Source organism: Aricia agestis, chromosome 7 (genome assembly GCF_905147365.1).
Source record: "Aricia agestis chromosome 7, ilAriAges1.1, whole genome shotgun sequence".
Classification (NCBI taxonomy): Eukaryota; Metazoa; Arthropoda; class Insecta; order Lepidoptera; family Lycaenidae; genus Aricia; species Aricia agestis.
In genome coordinates this window covers 16,829,142-16,850,684 of record NC_056412.1, presented here as the reverse complement: position 1 = coordinate 16,850,684, position 21,543 = coordinate 16,829,142, and the positions used below count along the sequence as shown (strand labels likewise).

The following is a 21,543-nucleotide window of genomic DNA, read 5'->3' as shown; positions in this document are numbered from 1 at the left end:
CTATTTAAATTAAAATCAATTATGGCGGGAAAAATTACGGCGGGAAATGTTCAGGAACAATCCATACTAATATTATAAATGCGAAAGTGTGTCTGTCTGTCTGTCTGTCTGTCTGTTAACTCTTCACGCCCAAACCGCTGAACCACTATTTCAAATAATAATGAAAAACACGTTATGCAGTGATTTAGTAAAAGAAAAAAATATTTTGTAGTACGCGTGGTAATTCAATTATAATCTTCCATACCTATGGACGATTAATCAATCAAGAACAAATCAAGAAAAACGAATAGCATATCAGCCACAACACGAATTTCGCGTTATGGTCTTTTTGTGATTGCCAGACCGCGTCGTGGCCGTTTTCATTAGAGCCACGACGCAAATTTCGCGTCGTGGCTGTTTCACTGTGACCACAACGCGTTGTGAGCTATTTTTTCGCTCACTGAGCGATTTCGGTCTTTGAGCGTAACATAAACACCGTTGTCCTTAAAACCATCAAATGAGCCCGTCAAAATGAACCAACTTTTTCTATGAAAACAATGCTGGGAACTCAAAAAAAATTCATCCGCAAATGCGGAGCATCCGCATATATTTGGACATCCGCATCTGCATCCGCATCCGCATTAAATCAATGCGGATTTTTATGCAGATGCGAATGTCTTACGAGTTGCGACAAGAAATAAAAAGCGGCGAGGTCTGTGAATGGCGCGTGCCGTTTGCGCGTTACAAATGACCAATGGGAGCGAAAAATCCGGCCAAGTGCGTATCGGCCACGCACAATAGAGGGTTCCGTAGTACCGCCAGTTTTTGATAAGTTTTGTATCGTGATGAATGTACAATTATAACATGTTTTACACTACCAACAACATCATCTCAGTTACATGATAACCGAAGAAAATTAAACTTTCGGCCCAGAAATAATTCGCATAGTGCTAAAAATTTGTAGAGACGTTAAATACATTATACACCATAATATTATAATGGTGTAAATGCACAAGAAGGATCGCCAAATTGAGAGTAAATTTTCAAGTACAATATAATAAACAAGTCACATTGGCAAACGACCAAAATTACAAACGTTCCGGTCTAAAAATTAGACGCGAAAAAATCGTAACAGGAATAATTCGCATAAGACTAATGTAGACATTAGTCTTATTGTCATAACTCATAACAAAGAATTTGATTCATAAGATTGCGTACGTGAGTATCTTGGCCACGTCTAACTCAATTCACTAAAACATGGAATTGACTTTAGCCGATCAAATGACGTAGGTCTGTCGACCGCCTATGAATCGATTTATTATTCATAGGCAGTTGACGGACTACGTCATTTAATCGGACAAAGAGCATGTGACATTTTAGTATGAAGCCTGCATAGCTAGCACAATCACGTAGACAAACGAAAGAAACTAAATTTTGACAGTTTTACCGGAAAAACATTGGAGTAAAAGTTTCTTTCCTATCTCGATATCTTTCGCTTTTGAAAATCTATAAGTCAAGCATGACGATCCGCTTTTGACATTTAGTTTCTTGATTCTGTTTTTATTTTTATTATGGCACTTGGCTATAAAACCATGGCCAGTGTCGAGTAAATGGCGGCAAATTCAAAAAATCGATGTATAGCAACCCTGTCTATAGCCGGAATTATAGTTTTGATCTACAAACTACGAATAATAAAGTTCCTTAGTTTTTATTATTCGTATTTCGTAGATCAAAACTATAATTCTGGCTATAGACAAGGTTGCTACACGTCGATTTTTTGAATTTGCCGCCATTTACTCGACACTGGCCATGGTTTTATAGCCGAGGTGCCATAATTAAAAAAAAAGAACCAAGAAACTAAATGTCAAAAAAAATTATTGCCGTTGCTTTATTGGTTGCTATGGAAAGAGTTTCTTGTCTTTGTCCACTGAAACTCAAGTCGATGGGTGGTGCCATGCTCGGGAATAAGATATGTAGACATGGGAAAGAAACTGCCATTACTTTCTTCCGAAGAATCGACTGGGAAACCCCGTGCTAGCTACGCTGGTATACCTACAAATTCGCGATTAAAGAAAATCATTTTGGCGGCAGGAGATGAAACATGCCAATCGATAGTATAGGTCTACCAGAGTCTGATCGCAAAAAGTGAGAAAATAAATTGACTCTAGCAATACCGGGGTAATTGGAATTTTTGAAATTTTTTTTCCTTATAGCGTCTTATTCTGTGTGTGAAACGTACAAAATATATAAAAAAATATCCAATCATCAAGGATATTTTTAGAAAATCTGTCGTCAAAATTTGCCATCAGATTCTGGTAGCTATAGGTCTACTACTAAAAAAATGCTGCAAATTTTCCGCGATGATGTACCATCTAGCTCAGTATCAGATATATAGCTGTAGACAGCTTAGCAATTATGTTTATCCACTTCCCCCAATGTGAAGAGTAGGAACCCTCAAGGTAAGACTTACCAGTGCCAGTGACAATGAACGTTCTGATGCCGACTTGGATGACGTTCTTGTAGTTGGTCGACTTCCTCTTCAACAGGAACCTTTGTATGACCTCCATTGGCACGTAGAATTGGAGAGTGTAGGAGAAGTATATTACGATAGCCATCAGAAGCTTTGTTCCTTGTCCAATGCTGAGAAAAAGAACGGGTTCTTTAGCTAGGACGTTTTTAACCCACTTCCAAAAAGGAGGAGGTTATATTATGTTCGGCTGTGGATATTTTTTCTTTATCACGTCTTTAATCGCCTATCAAAATCGCCTATAAAAAAAAGCGTTCCTATAATATTATGAAGTTGACGTTCGACTCGTTTAATGTTAATGCCAATAATTTTGATCGCCGATTCTATAAAGAAGCGATAAAGAACACACACACATCGGTATTCGATCCTTTGATGTCATGGTGTATGGCATATTTTAGTGACAAATTGGGTTTCTTAAATTTTTTTTCTCCAACTTTTGAAAAAAAAAAATCTGTAGCTTCATAGTTTATAACTTCTAAACTATCTGACTTAGACCATAAGATTAAAGGAATTTATTTAAGATAAAAACCTCTTCTATCTTTAAAAATAAATAAAAAACCGGCCAAGTGCGAGTTGGACTCGCCCATGAAGGGTTCCGAAGCAGCAATAAGGTTTATTTTTATGAAATTAAAAGGTTTTTGATTTATTTTTATATTTCAATAATTGATTTAATGAAAGTTAATTTAAGGCTTACCATATTTTATGACGTATAAAAAAACTACTTGCTAGATCTCCTTCAAACCAATTTCGTTGGTAGTTTTTATGGTAATGAACATCATATTATATTTTTTTAGACTTATCATGCCCCTACTTTAGAAGTTAGAGGGGGGGGGGGCACATTTTACCACTTTAGAAGAGTCTCTCTCGCAAACTATTCAGGTTAGAAAAAAATTATATTAGAAACCTCAATATGATTTTTGAATACCTATCCATAGATACCCCACACGCATAGGTTAAATGAAAAAATTAAATTAAGAAATTTAAAAAAACCCCCGCCAAACAACTTTTAAAAAGTAATGAAATAAGTAATATATTTTACTGACTTTAAGTTTAAATAATTCATAAGTGTAAAGTGATATTTAAGTCCATAATTGTTGTCAAGGTGTGTCGGGGGACCGCTAATGTAGATGTTTGATTTCACATAACATTATGTGAAATCAAACATCTACAAACATGCCAAAAAGGCAGCCCCCAAGAGAAATAAGAAGAGGAAGCTGCGTCCGCACAAGTCCGCCGCCATCACTCTCACGCTGGAGAAGCGGGTGGACCAGAGCGTGACGTACGCTTCCGTACTCAAGGAGGCGACGAGTCAGATCGACCTTGAGGAGGTAGGAATCTACCAACGAAGGAACAAGGTTCGATTCCGGCTAGCGAAGACGGGCGCCCAGATACTTGAAGTGTCCGGGGGGACGCCCAGCAGAGGGCGGACGCCCTCGCGCGAACAGGCTGAGGGAGGTCCTCGACAAGGACAAGGTGAGGATTGCTTGCCCTGTCCAGAGAGTGGATCTGCTCGTCTCCGGCGTGGACGACGTAGCGACCGCCGCCGATGTCACCAAGGCGGCGGCAAAAGAAGGCGGCTGCCCGGCCACCGACATTCGGTCGGGTAGAATAACGGTGGGCCCCAGGGGCGTGCGTAGCGTGTGGCTCCACGTCCCCACGGCGGCTGCCAAGAAGTTAGTAACTTCTGGGCGGCTGCAGGTAGGCTGGGCTATGGCGAAGGTAGTGCTGCTGGCCGCGAGGCCAATGTGGTGCTACCAATGCCTAGACATCGGCCACCTGGCATCGAGCTGCCGGTCCCCGGTGGACCGTAGCAGGAATTGCTTCCGTTGCGGGAAGCCGGGGCACAAGGCCGCCGACTGCGCAGAGGAACCTAGTTGTTTCTTCTGCGCAGAGCTCGGCAAGGAGAGCGGCCACGTGCTGGAGACTAGCGGCTATGTCACAGTCGGCAAGCCTCCCAGCACGAGGCAGAAGCGTAAGGTTCCCTTCAAGGCTCGGCCGCGTAAACGGCCAGGAGCCGATGAGGCAGGGGCGAGTCAAAACGCCCCCGCCATGTCGGTGGAAGCCTAGGCCTGTGGGCGGTTGATCGGGGGATCACCGTCCACAATAAAGGCCTCGAGGAGTAAGGCTCCCTTGATGCCCGGGGAGCCTCTCAGGTGAAGGCAGGCAGCGGCATAGGCTGCTGCAGTGATGTGGTGCCGGAAGCGGCAAGCGCTGCGAAGGACGCGGTGCAATTTCGATCCCGCTCCTCCACTTGTAGCGTTGACGAGGGCATGGGGGGGTATTAGTCGGTAAACCTCTGCAGAGGGAGTACGACATACCCCTGCCTCTTCCCCCGAGGGGGCGGGGGATGCGTAATGCATTTCCCCTCCACAAAAAAAAAAAGGTCTGGGCTACTGGGTAGGTAATTTTTATATTGATGAGTGCATTTGTTGAATAAATAATAGTAAATTATTGCAACTCGAGACTGACGGCGACCATTGTTTGTGCGACGGGACAGCGATGGACGTTGCCATGGTGCATTACTTATTAAGTCACTTCAATAAAATAATAATATGGGTGAAATACTTTTTATGGCAAAACAACGTAGACAGCTAGTATATTTTTAAAATATTTATTGTTTTCTATGTGATATTTCTTTCAACCCTTGGCGACGCGACGCGACGTTCTTATAAGTAGAAGCTTTGCGAGTTGCAACACTGCAGTGGGTCGCTCAGGTTGGAAAACACTGGACTATATCGTATATGTACTATAGTTTGTGCGTTCTAAGATGATATGGGTGACAGTTTTCATGTTCCTTGCTACGGGTTTTTTTACAAGAAAATCAAAATGTAATAAATTATATTCCATCTACAAAAACAAATGTTTCCTATAATTGTAAATGAATAAAAATGAAAAGATGCTAAATTCTAACTTATTAATAAAAATTATAAATATTAACTGTGAAATAGGAGTATAAAATTATTGTTACGAAAACATTTGAAAAATGTCATATGCATGAAACGGAACTTATGTTAATAGAGATTGACTCTGTTGAATCGAAATCAAATCGATAAAAAAGGGCGACCATCTTAAATCGCCGGCACCACTGAAATGTCAATACGAAATCGATAATTTCGATTGCAATTTCTTTACGATGTGATTCGATATTTTTAAACTATCGATTAATTTTTGTTAGGTAACTTCCCTACTATTGTCAATTATAATGTGTCACGCATATCTTATATCTTTAAACGAGCAATTCTTGTATATATATATATATATATATATATATATATATATATATATATATATATATATATATATATATATATATATAAATAATAAAATGACATTTTCGGAAAATGATTCCTAGCTAGATCGATTTGTCGCCCCCGAAACCCCCTATATACTACATTTCATGAAAATCGTTGTAGCCGATTCCGAGATTCCAATTATATATAAATATATATAATTGGAATATATAAATATATATATATATATATATATATATATATATATTTCAATTATATATATCTACACTACTATTATAAAGAGGAAAGATTTGATTTTTTGTTTGTTTGTTTGTTTGTTTGTTTGTTTGTTTGTTTGAGTCGAATAGGCTCCGAAACTACTGGACCGATTTGAAAAATTCTTTTACCATTGGAATCCTGCATTATTTCTGCTGAACATAGGCTAATTTTTATTTTGGAAAAATATAAGGTTCCGTAAGATATTTGGGATTTTCGGACGCAAGGTTTAAAAAATCAACCAGAAAAGTTACTTATTTTGCGTACGCTGCCTAAACTATAAAAGATAGAGGCATAAAATGTTCTAAGTAATTATAGATCTTTTAAATATCTACAAAAAAGTCCGCGACACACTATACCTATCTATGTTAGTGAGGCACAATAACCATTTTTTTATTAAAAAATCTAGAATTTTTTTTGGACTATATTTAAATGCGTTTATTTAAATCATGCTATTGACCCTTATCAAAATAAATTATTTCATCACTAAGTACAGTTAATGTAGATAATATTCGGTCTTTGAATGATTAAAATTGGACGTTTGGTTTTAATGTTATGGCGAAATTAAAATATTACGATTTCTGCTGCACGTTGCGAATTGGGCGTCAAGGCGCGATGCGCGGGTGTGCGTGCGGGAGGGGAGAGAATTAATTATCAGTGCCACAGACTCGCCCGGAGAGTCCACGTAAATATTACCTCGATCGTGGGAATCGCAGACACAATAGATTTTCAATAGTTATGCGACAGCCGGGTGCTGCTTTATTGATTTGATATAGACTATCGTGCTTCATTATTATAATCCTAATTTCAAAAAAGCTTTAAAAGTTATGACTACGAAAGTAATATTTTTAGAACTTTTTAAAATAAGTTTTGAATGACTATTATTTTTGATTGCTATTATAATTAATTAATTTCTTTAACTATAAATCTCCAATAGCGGCAGCCGGCTGCCAGCATAACAATTGAAGATCTATTGTGTCTGCGATACCCACGATGCCGATGCACGATGGAAGTATTAATGCATATTTTTTAATCCACACTATTTCTGCTGAATATAGGCTATATTTAATGGGAGAAAAAAGGGAACCGTATTAAGTGTTAATAATTGTGTGAAAAATCTACCAAAATATTCCTTCTTGCTTATCCATACTAATATTATAAATGCGAGAGTATCTCTGTCTGTCTGTCTGTCTGTCTGTCTGTCTTGCTTTCACGCCAAAACTACTGAACCGATTGCAATGAAATTTTGTATACAGTTATTCTAGAGTCTGAGAAAGGACATAGGCTACATTTTGATGTGGGAAAATATCTTATTTCCATGAAAATTTCGATGAAAATGAATTCGCATTGCGCGTGGCCAGCGCTCATCCCGGGGGTCCTGGGTTCGAGTCCCGCAGGCGAAACAAAAAGTTTTCAATGTTCCTGGGTCTTGGATGTGTATTAAAATAAAATTTCAAAAATCTTAAACATATTTTATGTATAATATTATAAAAAATCCAGAAATATATCGATGGAATGAACATTTTAGTTCTAATACGATTCAACAGATGGCGTTTTATTTTTTACTTTATTGTAACATAGAACTAATCATACTTATTAGTTAGTATGTTTTTGTTTATAGTTTTTAATACGTTAGAATATTATGTTTAATAATATTATCACTTGGTATAATAATAATAATCAATCTATCTTATCTTATGTAGAACTCCTACTGCATTTCTAATCCATACTATCCATACTAATATTATAAATGCGAAAGTATCTCTGTCTGTCTGTCTGTCTGTCTGTCTGTCTGTCTTGCTTTCACGCCAAAACTACTGAACCGATTGCAATGAAATTTTGTATACAGTTATTCTAGAGTCTGAGAAAGGACATAGGCTACATTTTGATGTGGGAAAATATCTTATTTCCATGAAAATATCGATGAAAATGAATTCGCATTGCGCGTGGCCAGCGCTCATCCCGGGGGTCCTGGGTTCGAGTCCCGCAGGCGGAACAAAAAGTTTTCAATGTTCCTGGGTCTTGGATGTGTATTAAAATAAAGTTTCAAAAATCTTAAACATATTTTATGTATAATACTAGCTGTTGCCCGCGACTTCGTCCGCGTGGACTTTAGTTTATAGCGCGCGGTGTCAACAAGATTTGTGTCAAATTTAAAAACTTTTTAATACCCTGGTAAGTGCTTCCGGTGTAGCGCGGCCCTTAATTAATCAAAATACCCAAAAACAGCTATGCAGTGTGCACATAATCTATACTAATATTATAAATGCGAAAGTATCTCTGTCTGTCTGTCAGTCTCGCTTTCACGCCAAACGCCAAAAGTATCTCTGTCTGTCTGTCTGTCTGTCAGTCTCGCTTTCACGCCAAACGCCAAAACTTCCGAACCGATTGTAATGAAATTTTGTATACAGATAGTCTAAAGCCTGAGAAAGGACATAGGCTACTTTTTTACTGGAAAAAAGGGTTGTAAGGGGGTGAAAATGCGTAAATTTGTTCAAATTAAGTTAGTTCCAACAATTCATAATAGATGGCGCCGTGCGTCTTCTACATCGCGCTGACGCTTGCTCAAAAGTCTTTCTATAAGACGTGGTATCATCTTTTTAAGTTTCGATTTTTTTCGATTGTTATATCTATTCTACGGTATTAAATAACTCAGTACTTTATCTGCAGTGACGTAACCTTAAATCTATCAATGATAAATAGTTTATGGGTAAAGTTGTGTAATTGGAGGGCTAAATAAGCTTTAAAATTTGGCATAAAGTATAAAGTTTAATATAAAAAAATGAAATACTTATTGTGTGCACACTGCACAGCTGTATTGATTTAAGGGGTACCAGGGTTTTTTTTATAAAAGCTTTTGACACCAATTTTGTTGACATCGCGCGCTATAAACTGAAGTCCACGCGGACGAAGTCGCGGGCAACAGCTAGTTTATATATAATTGGAATCTCGGAATCAGCTCCAACGATTTTCATGAAATTTAGTTTATAGGGGGTTTCGGGGGCGACAAATCGATCTAGCTAGGAATCATTTTCAGAAAATGTCATTTTATTCGTGTTTTATCGAATATCGAGCAAAGCTCGGTCAAACAGCTAGTCATCATAAAACGCACAAACTATAATATTATTTACAATATTCTCGTACATATGATTATGTAATGAGCTAATTATATTATTTTACTTTTGAATTCTACTACAACAATACCTATTGTGAGGGTTTGAATCGTGATCTACCTACATTGGAACATATTTTCATTCAAAGAATGCTATACTGATATTCGGTCAGTATTTCATTTGTTTTGTTTCCGTCTATTGTTATATTGGCATAGCATTTGCAAGAGAACAGTAAAATAGAACATAGAATGAAATGGGAATTTATTAAAAAAAGTGTGTGAGGTACCGTATTCCAATATTTTCAATATGAAGCCATTTTATAATATGAGAAATATGGGAAAGAGAGAAATTGAATCATACCTAATACGAGTAGCTTTGTCCCCACTGTGCCTTTTTCTGTTCGTCAAGGGCATGTGTTATAGCGTAGTCAACAACAAACGTGAGGCACAATAGACATAACGACCAGTAGTTCGACTGCAAAGAGACGGACAGGTTTCAATATGTGTCAAATTCGTCGGGTTTCACTAGGATTATGAACGGGATGTGCCTCGCGCTGGCTGATATAATTTATTTTTAAATATTTAAAATAAAGATTTCAAAATTGGATTCTGTCAATTTTAATCGCATGTGCCAAAACACAAACAACAATACGACCAAAGAGGACCACGTCCAGCGAATATGTCATAGTTTTAAATTCGTAGTGACAAGTTAACAACCCTAGCGACGATTTTCGTCATAATACGTCAAATTTAAAAATTTAAACATCAGTTCTAAGTCGGTATACTCTATCATTCTGTCTACTCTGCGTGAGGCATGCCCGCGACGCATCTGACCGTATCCAAAAACCAAAAATGACAATTTTGGCGTTGCCTTCGTTGACGCATTCAATTATTGAATGCGCCAAAACGAAAGTTGAATGAAAGAAGATGACGAAAATTGAAGACGAAAGCGCATAGTGTGGACATAGCTAATGAAATACAATTGTCATTAGTCCCATACTTCAGCCTAAACAGTAGTTCAAAAGTTACGAGCACCATTACAGACCCTAGCAACGTACTAGAGATTGTCAAGATACTGTGGGAATATGCGTGGTGGCTGCAGAACAGAAGCCTACGTGATTGATATCCGATGCCTGATGGAATTGACATAATATTAAGAGGTACTCGCGTATTGTCAATTCCATACTTACATTTTGATCGGCGATTCTATAAAGAAGCGACAAAGAAAAGGCTAAAGGCTCTGCTGTCGTTTCTACACCGATGTACTTAAAAAACGATAGCGCAATGCAGGATTGTCAGCACTAGTTGTATCGCCATAATACTTACAAAGAATCTTGAGGCAGGTTTAGCGTGACGCTTCCCTTAACCGCATCACCATACTTTAGGTAGCCGAAGAAACCGAATACACCATACAGGGTGATCACTATAATCATGGCCGTGTTCAACACTCCCGCGCAGCCGAGGAATTTCTGCGGATCTGACATCTCATTCTCTACTGGCAGCACCACTCCGATGCCCTCCATCGCGAAAATCACAGTGCTGAAATGATTATCTCATTAGTCCTGGTGAACAAGGGATTAGTTCCTGATTTGGAGTTTGTAGGTTAGATGGCCTAGTTCAGGGGTCACCAAATGGCGGACCGCGGTCCGCATCCGGACCGCCGACCTATTGTGTGCGGACCAAGCATGTTCGAAGATGATCTTCGTTCATCTTAGGACTTCAACATCTCCAGGATTCAATAGCTTGCACCAATATTTCACTCCAAACTTCAGAGAGATAATTAGCTACAAAAAATGGTTACTTTTCTCATTGATATCTAAAAATACCTTTGTAATTTTCGTAATTACCTTTGTTTAATAATTTTTTTTATATAAAATGTGTGAACCGCGAAGGTCATTTCATGTCTTAAAACGGACCCCGAGCGAAACTAATTGGTGACCCCTGCCCTAGTTAGTGATAAATGTTGATTCCAAGTTTGCTTGGGACAATGCAGGCTGAACATTGAATTTTCCGATAAGAAAGATAATCGAATCACGAATGGGCATTAAAATTGATGTCTCATCAAATTTATCGTTATCCGTCCCATCACTCCCACTGGATTACGAGACTAAGACTACGGTTGTACGGTCAGACTGGCATCAGTTCAGTCCATCAGCCTGATCCAGACCGTCGAAAGAATGATCGATTAACCGTGTGATTGGCGGACTGATCATTTTGTTATTATGTACTTTCCGGCCTTCATTCTGGGGTCAGTCTGAGACTGGTAAGCTGAAATGATGCCAGACTGATTGTGTAATCCTAGTCTATGGGAAGAAAGAGAGTGTAACACGCATACCCTTAGGGTCTACAAAATCAAGTTTAGTCAGGTGGATACCACCTAATAAGGTTAATATATTCCGCTAGGTATATTAACTTTATGGGTGGTATACATAATTTTTTTGACAGCATCGAAACTTTTGACACAAAATTATAACAATTTTTTTATTTCTTAAGCTTTATAAATTCCTACCAATTCATGGACACTATAATTTACTCATGCCTCAACTCCTAAAATGCGGCGGTTAGGGATATATTTTCTTTCCTTTTACTTGTCTGAAGTTCGATTAAGCAAATCAAGCGCAGAACTTACCTCAAAAACAGAGGCCACGTTGATGCACTGGCGACCAATTCTCTGTCCTTGATAGAAGGTATGTCGGTGAACATGTAGTACATGGTAACGATGAAGACTACCACTATCATGACGTTGGCAATAGCCGAGAATGGAACCAGGTACTTGAGGTTTCGAATTTGACAGATGATGACTAGAGGCACCAGAGTCAGTGCGCAGTAGACTTGCACCGAAATGTTGTACTCTGGCATATAATAATCTAGGACCTGCAATTATTATAAACTCGTATTAGTAAATAATCTGGATGTTGATTGAACAAAACAAAATAATACTCGTAATACTTTGTTTGGATTTGTCTTGCGCGGGGCCATCTCGTACTTGGTTAATTTTTATAACTAGCTGCAGGCCCAGAAGTTTAATTTAAGTCATGCACGAAAGGCACTTTATCAATCCATGTAAGTAAAAAAAAACTGTGCTTGGAAATGTAGATAATTATGTGAATAAGGGTACTGAAGCCAAACGAGCGTAATTTTGTGAGTCGTGAGTCGCAGAATTTCTGCCGCGTAAATATCTTTTTATACAAATCATGACTCACAAAATTACGCTAGTGTGAATCAAACAGGACTTTTGTATAAAACTGAATGCAGCAGAATTTCTGCCAGCCGGAATTCTGTGACTCACAACCTCTCACAACTCACAAATTACGCTCCTTTGGCTTCACCCTAAAACACTATACACTAGGTGACATATCTGTGTAAAATTTTGTCAAAATTGGTTTAACCATATAAGCGCAAGTAACAGAGAGTCAAAGTATAGTCAGACACACTTTCGAATAATAATATTAGTAAGCATGTACCTCTTTGAAAGATGAACCGATGAAGACCACGTAGACACACAGGACACTGAGGTAGGTCATAGCTAGAGAGTAATCTATCAACAGTCTGAAAAGAAAAACATCATTTACTATCAGAGAAGTTGATTTATAGGCAGATGGCAACCTACGTAATTCTGTTGTGTTTTGTCAAACTCAGCTGACGATGATAGACGATTAACGCTTCAACTCCCAAGCGGCCACGTTGGCCGGGAGAACAATAGATTTCGGAGAATCCGCGATCGAAGGATTTATTGATTTGACATAGCCCCACCAAACAACTTAGGTCTGTCAACTGCTTTGTCGCGACCATAAAGTTAATATACCTAGCGGAATAGAGCAACAATCTCGAGCTGTCAAATGAAACCGAAATTGATTTACGTCTGTGTGTAATTTGTTTACGTATACCCTTACACAAGAATCTTTCTAAGAGATTAAATTGTTAACGTACCGATAACTGGCGACTGGACGTCAAACAGATGAAAAAATTGGTCCTACTGTCATGTATCACACGTCTCTTTTTACCACGCACTGATAGTGACATCTCGCTTGCTCAGGCCTTTGTTTCTCTATTCCGCTAGGTATATTAACTTTATGGTCGCGACTCGCGGTATGTGTATTCCCGCCATTCCGCGAATCCCGTTACTCTACCTAAAGCGGAAGTGCAGGAACACCGTTGGAGTTTTAGTGGGTATACCCGGGCGCGGCCTTCACCGCCCCCGGGGAGTCCCACATACCCCGGCGGCCCTCCCCACACCGCCGAGGACGCGTTAACGCATTTCTCCAACGGAAAAAAAGGTCTGTCAACCGCCTATGAATCATTTTTTTCGGTGGGTCATTAATTTATCCATACTAATATTATAAATGCGAAAGTATCTCTGTCTGTCTGTCTGTCTGTCTGTCTGTCTCGCTTTCACGCCAAAACTACTGAACCGATTGCAATGAAATTTTGTACACAGTTATTCTAGAGTCTGAGAAAGGACATAGGCTACATTTTGATGTGGGAAAATATCTTATTTCCATGAAAATATCGATGAAAATTAATTCGCATTGCGCGTGGCCAGCGCTCATCCCGGGGGTCCTGGGTTCGAGTCCCGCAGGCGGAACAAAAAGTTTTCAATGTTCCTGGGTCTTGGATGTGTATTAAAATAATATTTCAAAAATCTTAAATATATTTTATGTAAAATATTATAAAAAATCCAGAAATATATCGATGCAATGAACATTTTAGTTCTAATACGATTCAACAGATGGCGTTTTATTTTTTACTTCATTGTAACATAGAACTAATCATACTTATTAGTTATTATGTTTTTGTTTATAGTTTTTAATACGTTAGAATATTATGTTTAATAATATTATCACTTGGTATAATAATAATCAATCTATCTTATCTTATAGAACTCCTACTGCATTTCTAATCCATACTAATATTATAAATGCGAAAGTATCTCTGTCTGTCTGTCTGTCTGTCTCGCTTTCACGCCAAAACTACTGAACCGATTGCAATGAAATTTTGTACACAGTTATTCTAGAGTCTGAGAAAGGACATAGGCTACATTTTGATGTGGGAAAATATCTTATTTCCATGAAAATATCGATGAAAATTAATTCGCATTGCACGTGGGCAGCGCTCATCCCGGGGGTCCTGGGTTCGAGTCCCGCAGGCGGAAAAAAAAGTTTTCAATGTTCCTGGGTCTTGGATGTGTATTAAAATAATATTTCAAAAATCTTAAATGCATTAATTTATGTATAATATTATAAAAAATCCAGAAATATATCGATCCAATGAACATTTTAGTTCTAATACGATTCAACAGATGGCGTTTTATTTTTTACTTTATTGTAACATAGAACTAATCATACTTATTAGTTAGTATGTTTTTGTTTAAAGCTTTTAATACGTTAGAATATTATGTTTAATAATATAATCACTTGGTATAATAATAATCAATCTATCTTATCTTATAAAACTCCTACTGCATTTCTAATATATGTGACAAGTTGACAACAGAAGGCGCTCTAAAATAAAGGAGTTCGAGTGTACCGTGTTGGCCTATATTCCATCCAGAAAATATATCAATGCAATCAACATTTTAATTCTAATATATGAAAACAGATTGCGTTTTATTTTTTACTTTATTATTGTAACAGAACTAATCATACCTACTTTACTATATAATATTGTTTTTATTCATAACTAGCTGTTGCCCGCGACTTCGTCCGCGTGGACTTTAGTTTATAGCGCGCGATGTCAACAAAATTGGTGTCAAAAGCTTTTATAAAAAAACCCTGGTACCCCTTAAATCAATACAGCTGTAGCGATACTTATAACTTATATTAGTTTCGCGTTTAACTTTGTCTTAAATTCACTTTCATTGAATATTATCTCATATTATGACGTAATATTATGTATATCAAAATCGTTAAGAGGAGACAGAGGACCGTTTTTCCATACAAACGTTGTCCCCTGTTTCCTCCCCGGATAATGCCGGTAGAGTTATAATTTTCCTGATTTTAAGATTTTTCCTTGAAAAGATACCTACAGCAAAAGCCGTGAATACCCGTAAGAACTTTGGGCCTTTATATCAAAAATATAAATTATGTGATTCGAAATATTTGGCATTCCGAGAACCAAAAGAACAGTAATTCTAAGAAAATTTTGTTCCAAATATTGTATCGACAGCAACAGGCGTTAATATACGCTTTCAAATCTGAGGCTTTTGTATTGGCATTTTAGGAAGCGAAATAGCAGTAATTCTAAGAAAATAATACTGTAAATATTTCACCGATCTAAATCCATTTTGATTGAAATTCATCAATCTTTCTTATCCCGAGTTCAACGAAGGAAGAAATAACCTTCGTTGAACAATCAGAGATTAAAAAAAACAGCAAAAGTGTATACACGTAAAACAAACAGAGCCCCGTGGGATACGTGCGTGAGCCATGCTTCGGCACGAATGGGCCGGCTCGACCGGAGAAATACCACGTTCTCACAGAAAACCGGCGTGAAACAGCGCTTGCGCTGTGTTTCGCCGAGTGAGTGAGTTTACCGGAGGCCCAATCCCCTACCCTATTCCTTTTCCTACCCTCCACTAAACCCTTCCCTTCCCATCCCTACCCTCCCCTATTACCCTATTCCCTCTTAAAAGGCCGGCAACGCACCTGCAGCTCATCTGATGCTGCGAGTGTCCATGGGCGACTGAAGTTTCTTTCCATTAGGTGACCCGTTTGCTCGTTTGCCCCCTTATTACATTAAAAAAAAAGCCCCTAGCCAACAAGTTTTATTTATCGCCTCTTTGTAGAATCGCCAATCAAAAATATCTGGAATTGACATAATCGTTCGATAATATAAAGTCAATATGTCAACTCCAAACTATTGATCGATGATTCTATTAAGAAAGATAAAGAAAACGTGTTGGCTAGTGGCTCAGAATATATTTCGAAACGCCTGCCGTTAAATATTAGCAATACTTTGTAGATTTCTTTTGTTGCTTGCTTTCAGAAATATTGCTAAAGGAGTATGACAATGAATTTATATATACTTTGGTCCAAATATCCACCACTAACGAGACCTACATAGTCAAATTGTCTACTAAATACTGAATCATTATAACCAGACCACAATCAAAAACATCCTGCTAGTGAATAGTTACGGCTGAATGAAAAGTCATATTTTTACCATTTCATATGAAAAATATTGCTGATGTAATAAAAATGGATTGAATTTGGTGCAAATGTGGTGGACTAATGTTACTTATGTGTAATGGTCTGCTAAATACTGAATAATTATAACTGGACCGCAACCAAAAATATCCTGTCAATAAAAAGTTATGATGGAACGAAAAAGTTTTCTACCATATTTTTCCATAAAAATATATTGTTGATATTATTATGATCCATTGCATTTTTCAACGACTTAATCTATGTTATGTCATGCCGCTTTGCATTCCCTATTAGGTTTTCACTGAAATAGATGGAATATCAATACCAATATTTTCACTCAAAATAGTCATTTTTAGGGTTCCGTAGCCAAATGGCAAAAAACGGAACCCTTATAGATTCGTCATGTCTGTCTGTCTGTCCATCCGTATGTCACAGCCACTTTTCTCCGAAACGAGCTATACTATTGAAATTTGGTAAGTAGATGTAGTCTGTGAACCGCATTAAGAGTCCGTATACGAAATTTTGCCGATTTCGCTCATTTTACAGACGTGATTTAACAGTTAAAATACAGTATTTCTATAAGTTTTAAAGCACAACATGTAAGATCATTTCAATTATAATCTAATGTTGCAGCTAGATTTTTTATTTTTTTTAAGTATCTTTAAATAATCTAACTCAAACCCGCGACAGTTTTGTGATTTTTGCTGTAAAAGGTTTAGAATATCACCTGTTTATGGATTGTATTGACGTCTTAACGGTATGAAAAAAATACAATGTACTGTTGAGAAAGTCGTCTATACAATGTTGGAATTACTTTTTACCTTTCATATAAAAAACCCTTTAAAAACCAGAAAACCTATAACTGCCCGCTAACTTGGCGATCGTCCTTTTTCACCCGGCATATGAAAGACGGGCGTGAGTGTGAAGAGAGCAGTAGAAAATAGAGTACCTACGGGCTCTTAAGATTTTGATGAAAAAATGGAAAAATTATTAAAAATTTTTTCATCTAACCTATGCGTGTGGAATATCTATGGATAGTTCTTCAAGAATCATATTGAGGTTTCTAATTTCATTTTTTTCTAACCTGAATAGTTTGCGAGAGAGACTCTTCCAAAGTGGTAAAATGTGTGGGGGACACAACTCCCTCCTCTAACTTCTAAAGTAGGGGCATGATAATTGTACAAAAAATATATGATGTACATTGCTATAAAAACTACCAACGAAAATTGGTTTGAACGAGATCTAACAAGTGGTTTTTTTTATACGTCATAAATGGTAAACCTCAATTTAACTTTGATTAAATCAACTGAAATATAATAAAAATAAATCAAAAACCTTTTAATTTCATGGAAATAAACCTTATTGCTGCTGCGGAACCCTTCATGGGCGAGTCCAACTTGCACTTGGCCGGTTTTTTACTTTTGTATGAGAAAATTCTTGACGCTGAGCGGTTGCCAATGCCAAAAAAATTGCTCTTTCAGCGCTGCTACGAGTACGTTCGCAGTAAACTTTATGGAACCCATACACATTTGTTTTGTTACATCCTGTATATTATGCTTGATAACTTATTGGCAGAATAGTACTTGTAATATTGTGTGATATGTAACATCATCCCCGAATATCATTGACGCCATTAGTCCTGACTGACAGGACCTGTCTCAATGGAGCTCTTATCTGGAACATCTAGCACACCTTATGTTCGAGATACGAGCTCCATTGAGTGGGCACAGATTGGTTTACGATAAAGCTGATCGCACATTCGTCAGCACCGTACGCACTGCATAGTACCACGTGGTACCACAGAATACATAATATTACATATTAGTGTAATAGTACCTACACGAAATGCGGCGCGTACGGTGCGGACAAAAAACGTGCGAGGTTTCACATATATTTTTTTTTTTTATGAAATAAGGGGGCAAACGAGCAAACGGGTCACCTGATGGAAAGCAACTTCCGTCGCCCATGGACACTCGCAGCATCAGAAGAGCTGCGGGTGCGTTGCCGGCCTTTGAAGAGGGAATAGGGTAATAGGGGAGGGTAGGGATGGGAAGGGAAAGGAATAGGGGAGGGTAGGAAAGGGAATAGGGTAGGGGATTGGGCCTCCGGTAAACTCACTCACTCGGCGAAACACAGCGCAAGCGCTGTTTCACGCCGGTTTTCTGTGAGAACGTGGTATTTCTCCGGTCGAGCCGGCCCATTCGTGCCGAAGCATGGCTCTCCCACGTATAAAATACAACATTTCATACAACGAATTCTAAATTACAGCGCGATCGACGCGTGAGTGCTGACAAATGTGCGATTACCTTTATATGGCTGAACCGGCAAATGTTGTTTTGCCGTATAACTTCTTTTTTATGTCATTTATTATTATGACATAAAAAAGAAGTGAGCTTATTCTCAGACAAACAGGACGAGCACACAAAATTTTTAACACAATCGGTCAAGCTGTTTTGAAAGAGTTTGATAACAAACACAGCGATACAATTTAGGGTGTGTATGTGTTCCTTATACAGTGTGTAACAAAACTAAGTGATAATACTTTAGGATGTGTATGTGTTCCTTGTAAAGATTCTGTGGTAGAGAGTTCACTGTGAAAGTAGCAGAACTGAAAGACCAAAATTTTTTTCAGTTTTGTATGGGGAAACTCGTAACGCTCGGGCCCTTGCCCATACAAAAGTGAAAAAAAATTGGTCTTTCAGCGCTGCTACTTTCACAGTGAACTCTCTACAAGGAGCACGTACACACCCTAAATTATTATCACTTATTTTGGTTACACCCTGTATAGATTAGGGGGCAAACGAGCAAACGGTCACGTTAGTGGAAAGCGACAAATTCTTAACTTACTTGACGAAGTTACCCCAAGGCCTCAGTCTCGTCGGTCCGTGCGAGAACACCGCCCCGCAGGTTTCGGCAAAGCTCATTGACGGCTTCTTCGCAACCACACATACACTTTGAGATATTTTCACCTGAAACGGTACAACCACATATTATGTCGAAAAGCACTTACAAAAATAATAATAATACTCCCCACACCGATTTCGGTGACGGTGGCCAGTTTCATTGAAACCAGGCCAGGTACGCAGGAGTAATTTTATAGTGCTCAAGTGTGTGCGCAGTACACAAGAGCACTCTCTATTCCTTCAGTCTCAATACCCAGTGGGACGGAAGACCGACACGACTAGCGAGAGATCAGGCGCAGGACCGACTTTTTACATGCCCATCCGACGCATGGATCATCTTACTTGTCAGACAATCAGGTGATCAGCCTGCATTATCCTAACCAAACTTGGAAATAAAATGTTTCCAACGCGGGAATCGAACCAACGACCTCCGAGAGCCCCGCGGAGATCACGGAGGAGTTATTATTATTATTACTTACAAAAATAATAAAGTAAGTAGCTAGTAATTGATGCCAGCAAATCCGTTGCGCAGAAATCGCAGAACAGAATTTTTTTCAGGATAAAAATTTTATATCAAAATCGGGCCAGTACTTTAAGTAGGTATGAAGAGGTAATAAACAGTGAGAAACTGTGTCTGTCTGTCCGTCTATCTGTCTATCAGTATGTTTGTTACCTCTTCACGCCCAAACCACTGCACTGATTTTGCTGAAATATGGTATATACTTTGAAAGGACATACAGGACACTTTTTATCCCGAATAAAATTAATGTACAGTTCCCCGCGATACCACAGAATATATATCAGTAGTACCAAGCGATACACGTTTTTTTTTTTTTAATGAAATAAGGGGCAAACGAGCAAACGGGTCACCTGATGGAAAGCAACTTCCGTCGCCCATGGACACTTACAGCATCAGAAGAGCTGCAAATGCGTTGCCGGCCTTTAAGAGGGAATAGGGTAATAGGGGAGGGTAGGGAAGGGAAGGGAATAGGGAAGGGTAGGGAAGGGAAGGGAAAAGGGGAGAGTAGGGAAGGGAATAGGATAGGGGATTGGGCCTCCGGTAAACTCACTCACTCGGCGAAACACAGTGCAAGCGCTGTTTCACGCCGGTTTTCTGTGAGAACGTGGTATTTCTCCGGTCGAGCCGGCCCATTCGTGCCGAAGCATGGCTCTCCCACGTATATTTGGCGCAACGGAGTTGCGGGCGTCATCTAGTAAGTGTATAAAATGTAACAGATTACATCTATGTAGATTGTAGGTATATTATAATAAATAATCAGCCAAGTGCGAGTCGGACTCGCGCACGAAGGGTTCCGTATCGTTATAAAGGAAAAATAAGCCAAAATAGTTTTTTTTTGTATGAGAGCCCCCCTAATTTTTTTATTTTATTTAAATATTATTATTACTTATTTAAGTAGAGATAAAACTAAGGCTTTTATATAATTTTCAAGTGCCTAGCTGTTGCCATTATTGATTACAAGCAAAAAAGGCAAAAAAAAAAACATTTGTTGTATGGGAGCCTCCCTTAAATATTACTTTTATTTTGTTTTTAGTATTTGTTGTTATAGCGGCAACAGAAATACATAATCTGTGAAAATTTCAGAAGTCTAGCTATAGCGGTTATTCAGTTACAGCCTGGAGACAGACAGACACACGGACAGACATCGAAGTCTCAGTAATCTCGTTTTTACCCTTCGGGTACGGAACCCTAAAAACTGTAAAATAATGTAGATACAGTATTTAGTAAATAGGCAAAGTTGCAAACTTCGGTTTTATCGACAACTATGGTGATTCAAACTAAGATGCTTTTCCTGTAAAGTTGTCACTTTGCATAATATAAGCGATACAAGGTACCCAGTTTCATATAAAGTTATTTACTGTTTCGTTATATACGAAATTCGCATAGTATGAAAAATTGTAAAGTATAAAATATTTAAAAGTAAAAATAATAATTTTAAATGAAAAATTGATAAGTAAAAAGGTTAGTTTACATTGCAACGTCGATAGTCGATACACTACATTTTAAAAGGGCGATTCAAAACTGAACTTTGTTTACTAAACAACAAGATACAATATTGAAATGACAGTCCACTCGCGGTGTCGGGCTGCCTATTCAAAGCTTGACATTTTGAATACCTATTTACGTCACGCTACAATGTGAAATTGGGATTTAAATTTAGGATTTCCCCCTAGAACAGTGATACTCAACTTTTTTAATACGGGCCACAAGCAAGAAGACTGCACTATTTTGTCTTACTTTTGTCAGTGGGCGTGAAATATAAAATGCTTTACGCGGGCCACTGATAAAGTACCGCCGGTTGCATCCTACTAAGTAATATTATAAAGGCGAAAGTTTGTTTGGATGTATGGA

At 38.3% G+C, this 21,543-nt stretch overlaps 1 protein-coding gene across 2 annotated transcripts in view; it reads right to left on the bottom strand.

The window, feature by feature from the left end:
- LOC121728665 (proton-coupled amino acid transporter-like protein pathetic) overlaps nt 1–21,543 on the bottom strand; it is a 59,703-nt gene that overhangs the window by 3,934 nt on the left and 34,226 nt on the right. For both annotated transcript variants that reach the window (XM_042116891.1, XM_042116890.1), the window contains exons 5-9: nt 19,117–19,238; nt 12,589–12,673; nt 11,754–11,998; nt 10,451–10,663; nt 2,450–2,619 (exon numbers count right to left, since the gene is read on the bottom strand). In XM_042116891.1, the coding sequence (XP_041972825.1) occupies nt 2,450–2,619; nt 10,451–10,663; nt 11,754–11,998; nt 12,589–12,673; nt 19,117–19,238 (835 nt within the window). The remainder of the gene's footprint in view (nt 1–2,449; nt 2,620–10,450; nt 10,664–11,753; nt 11,999–12,588; nt 12,674–19,116; nt 19,239–21,543) is intronic.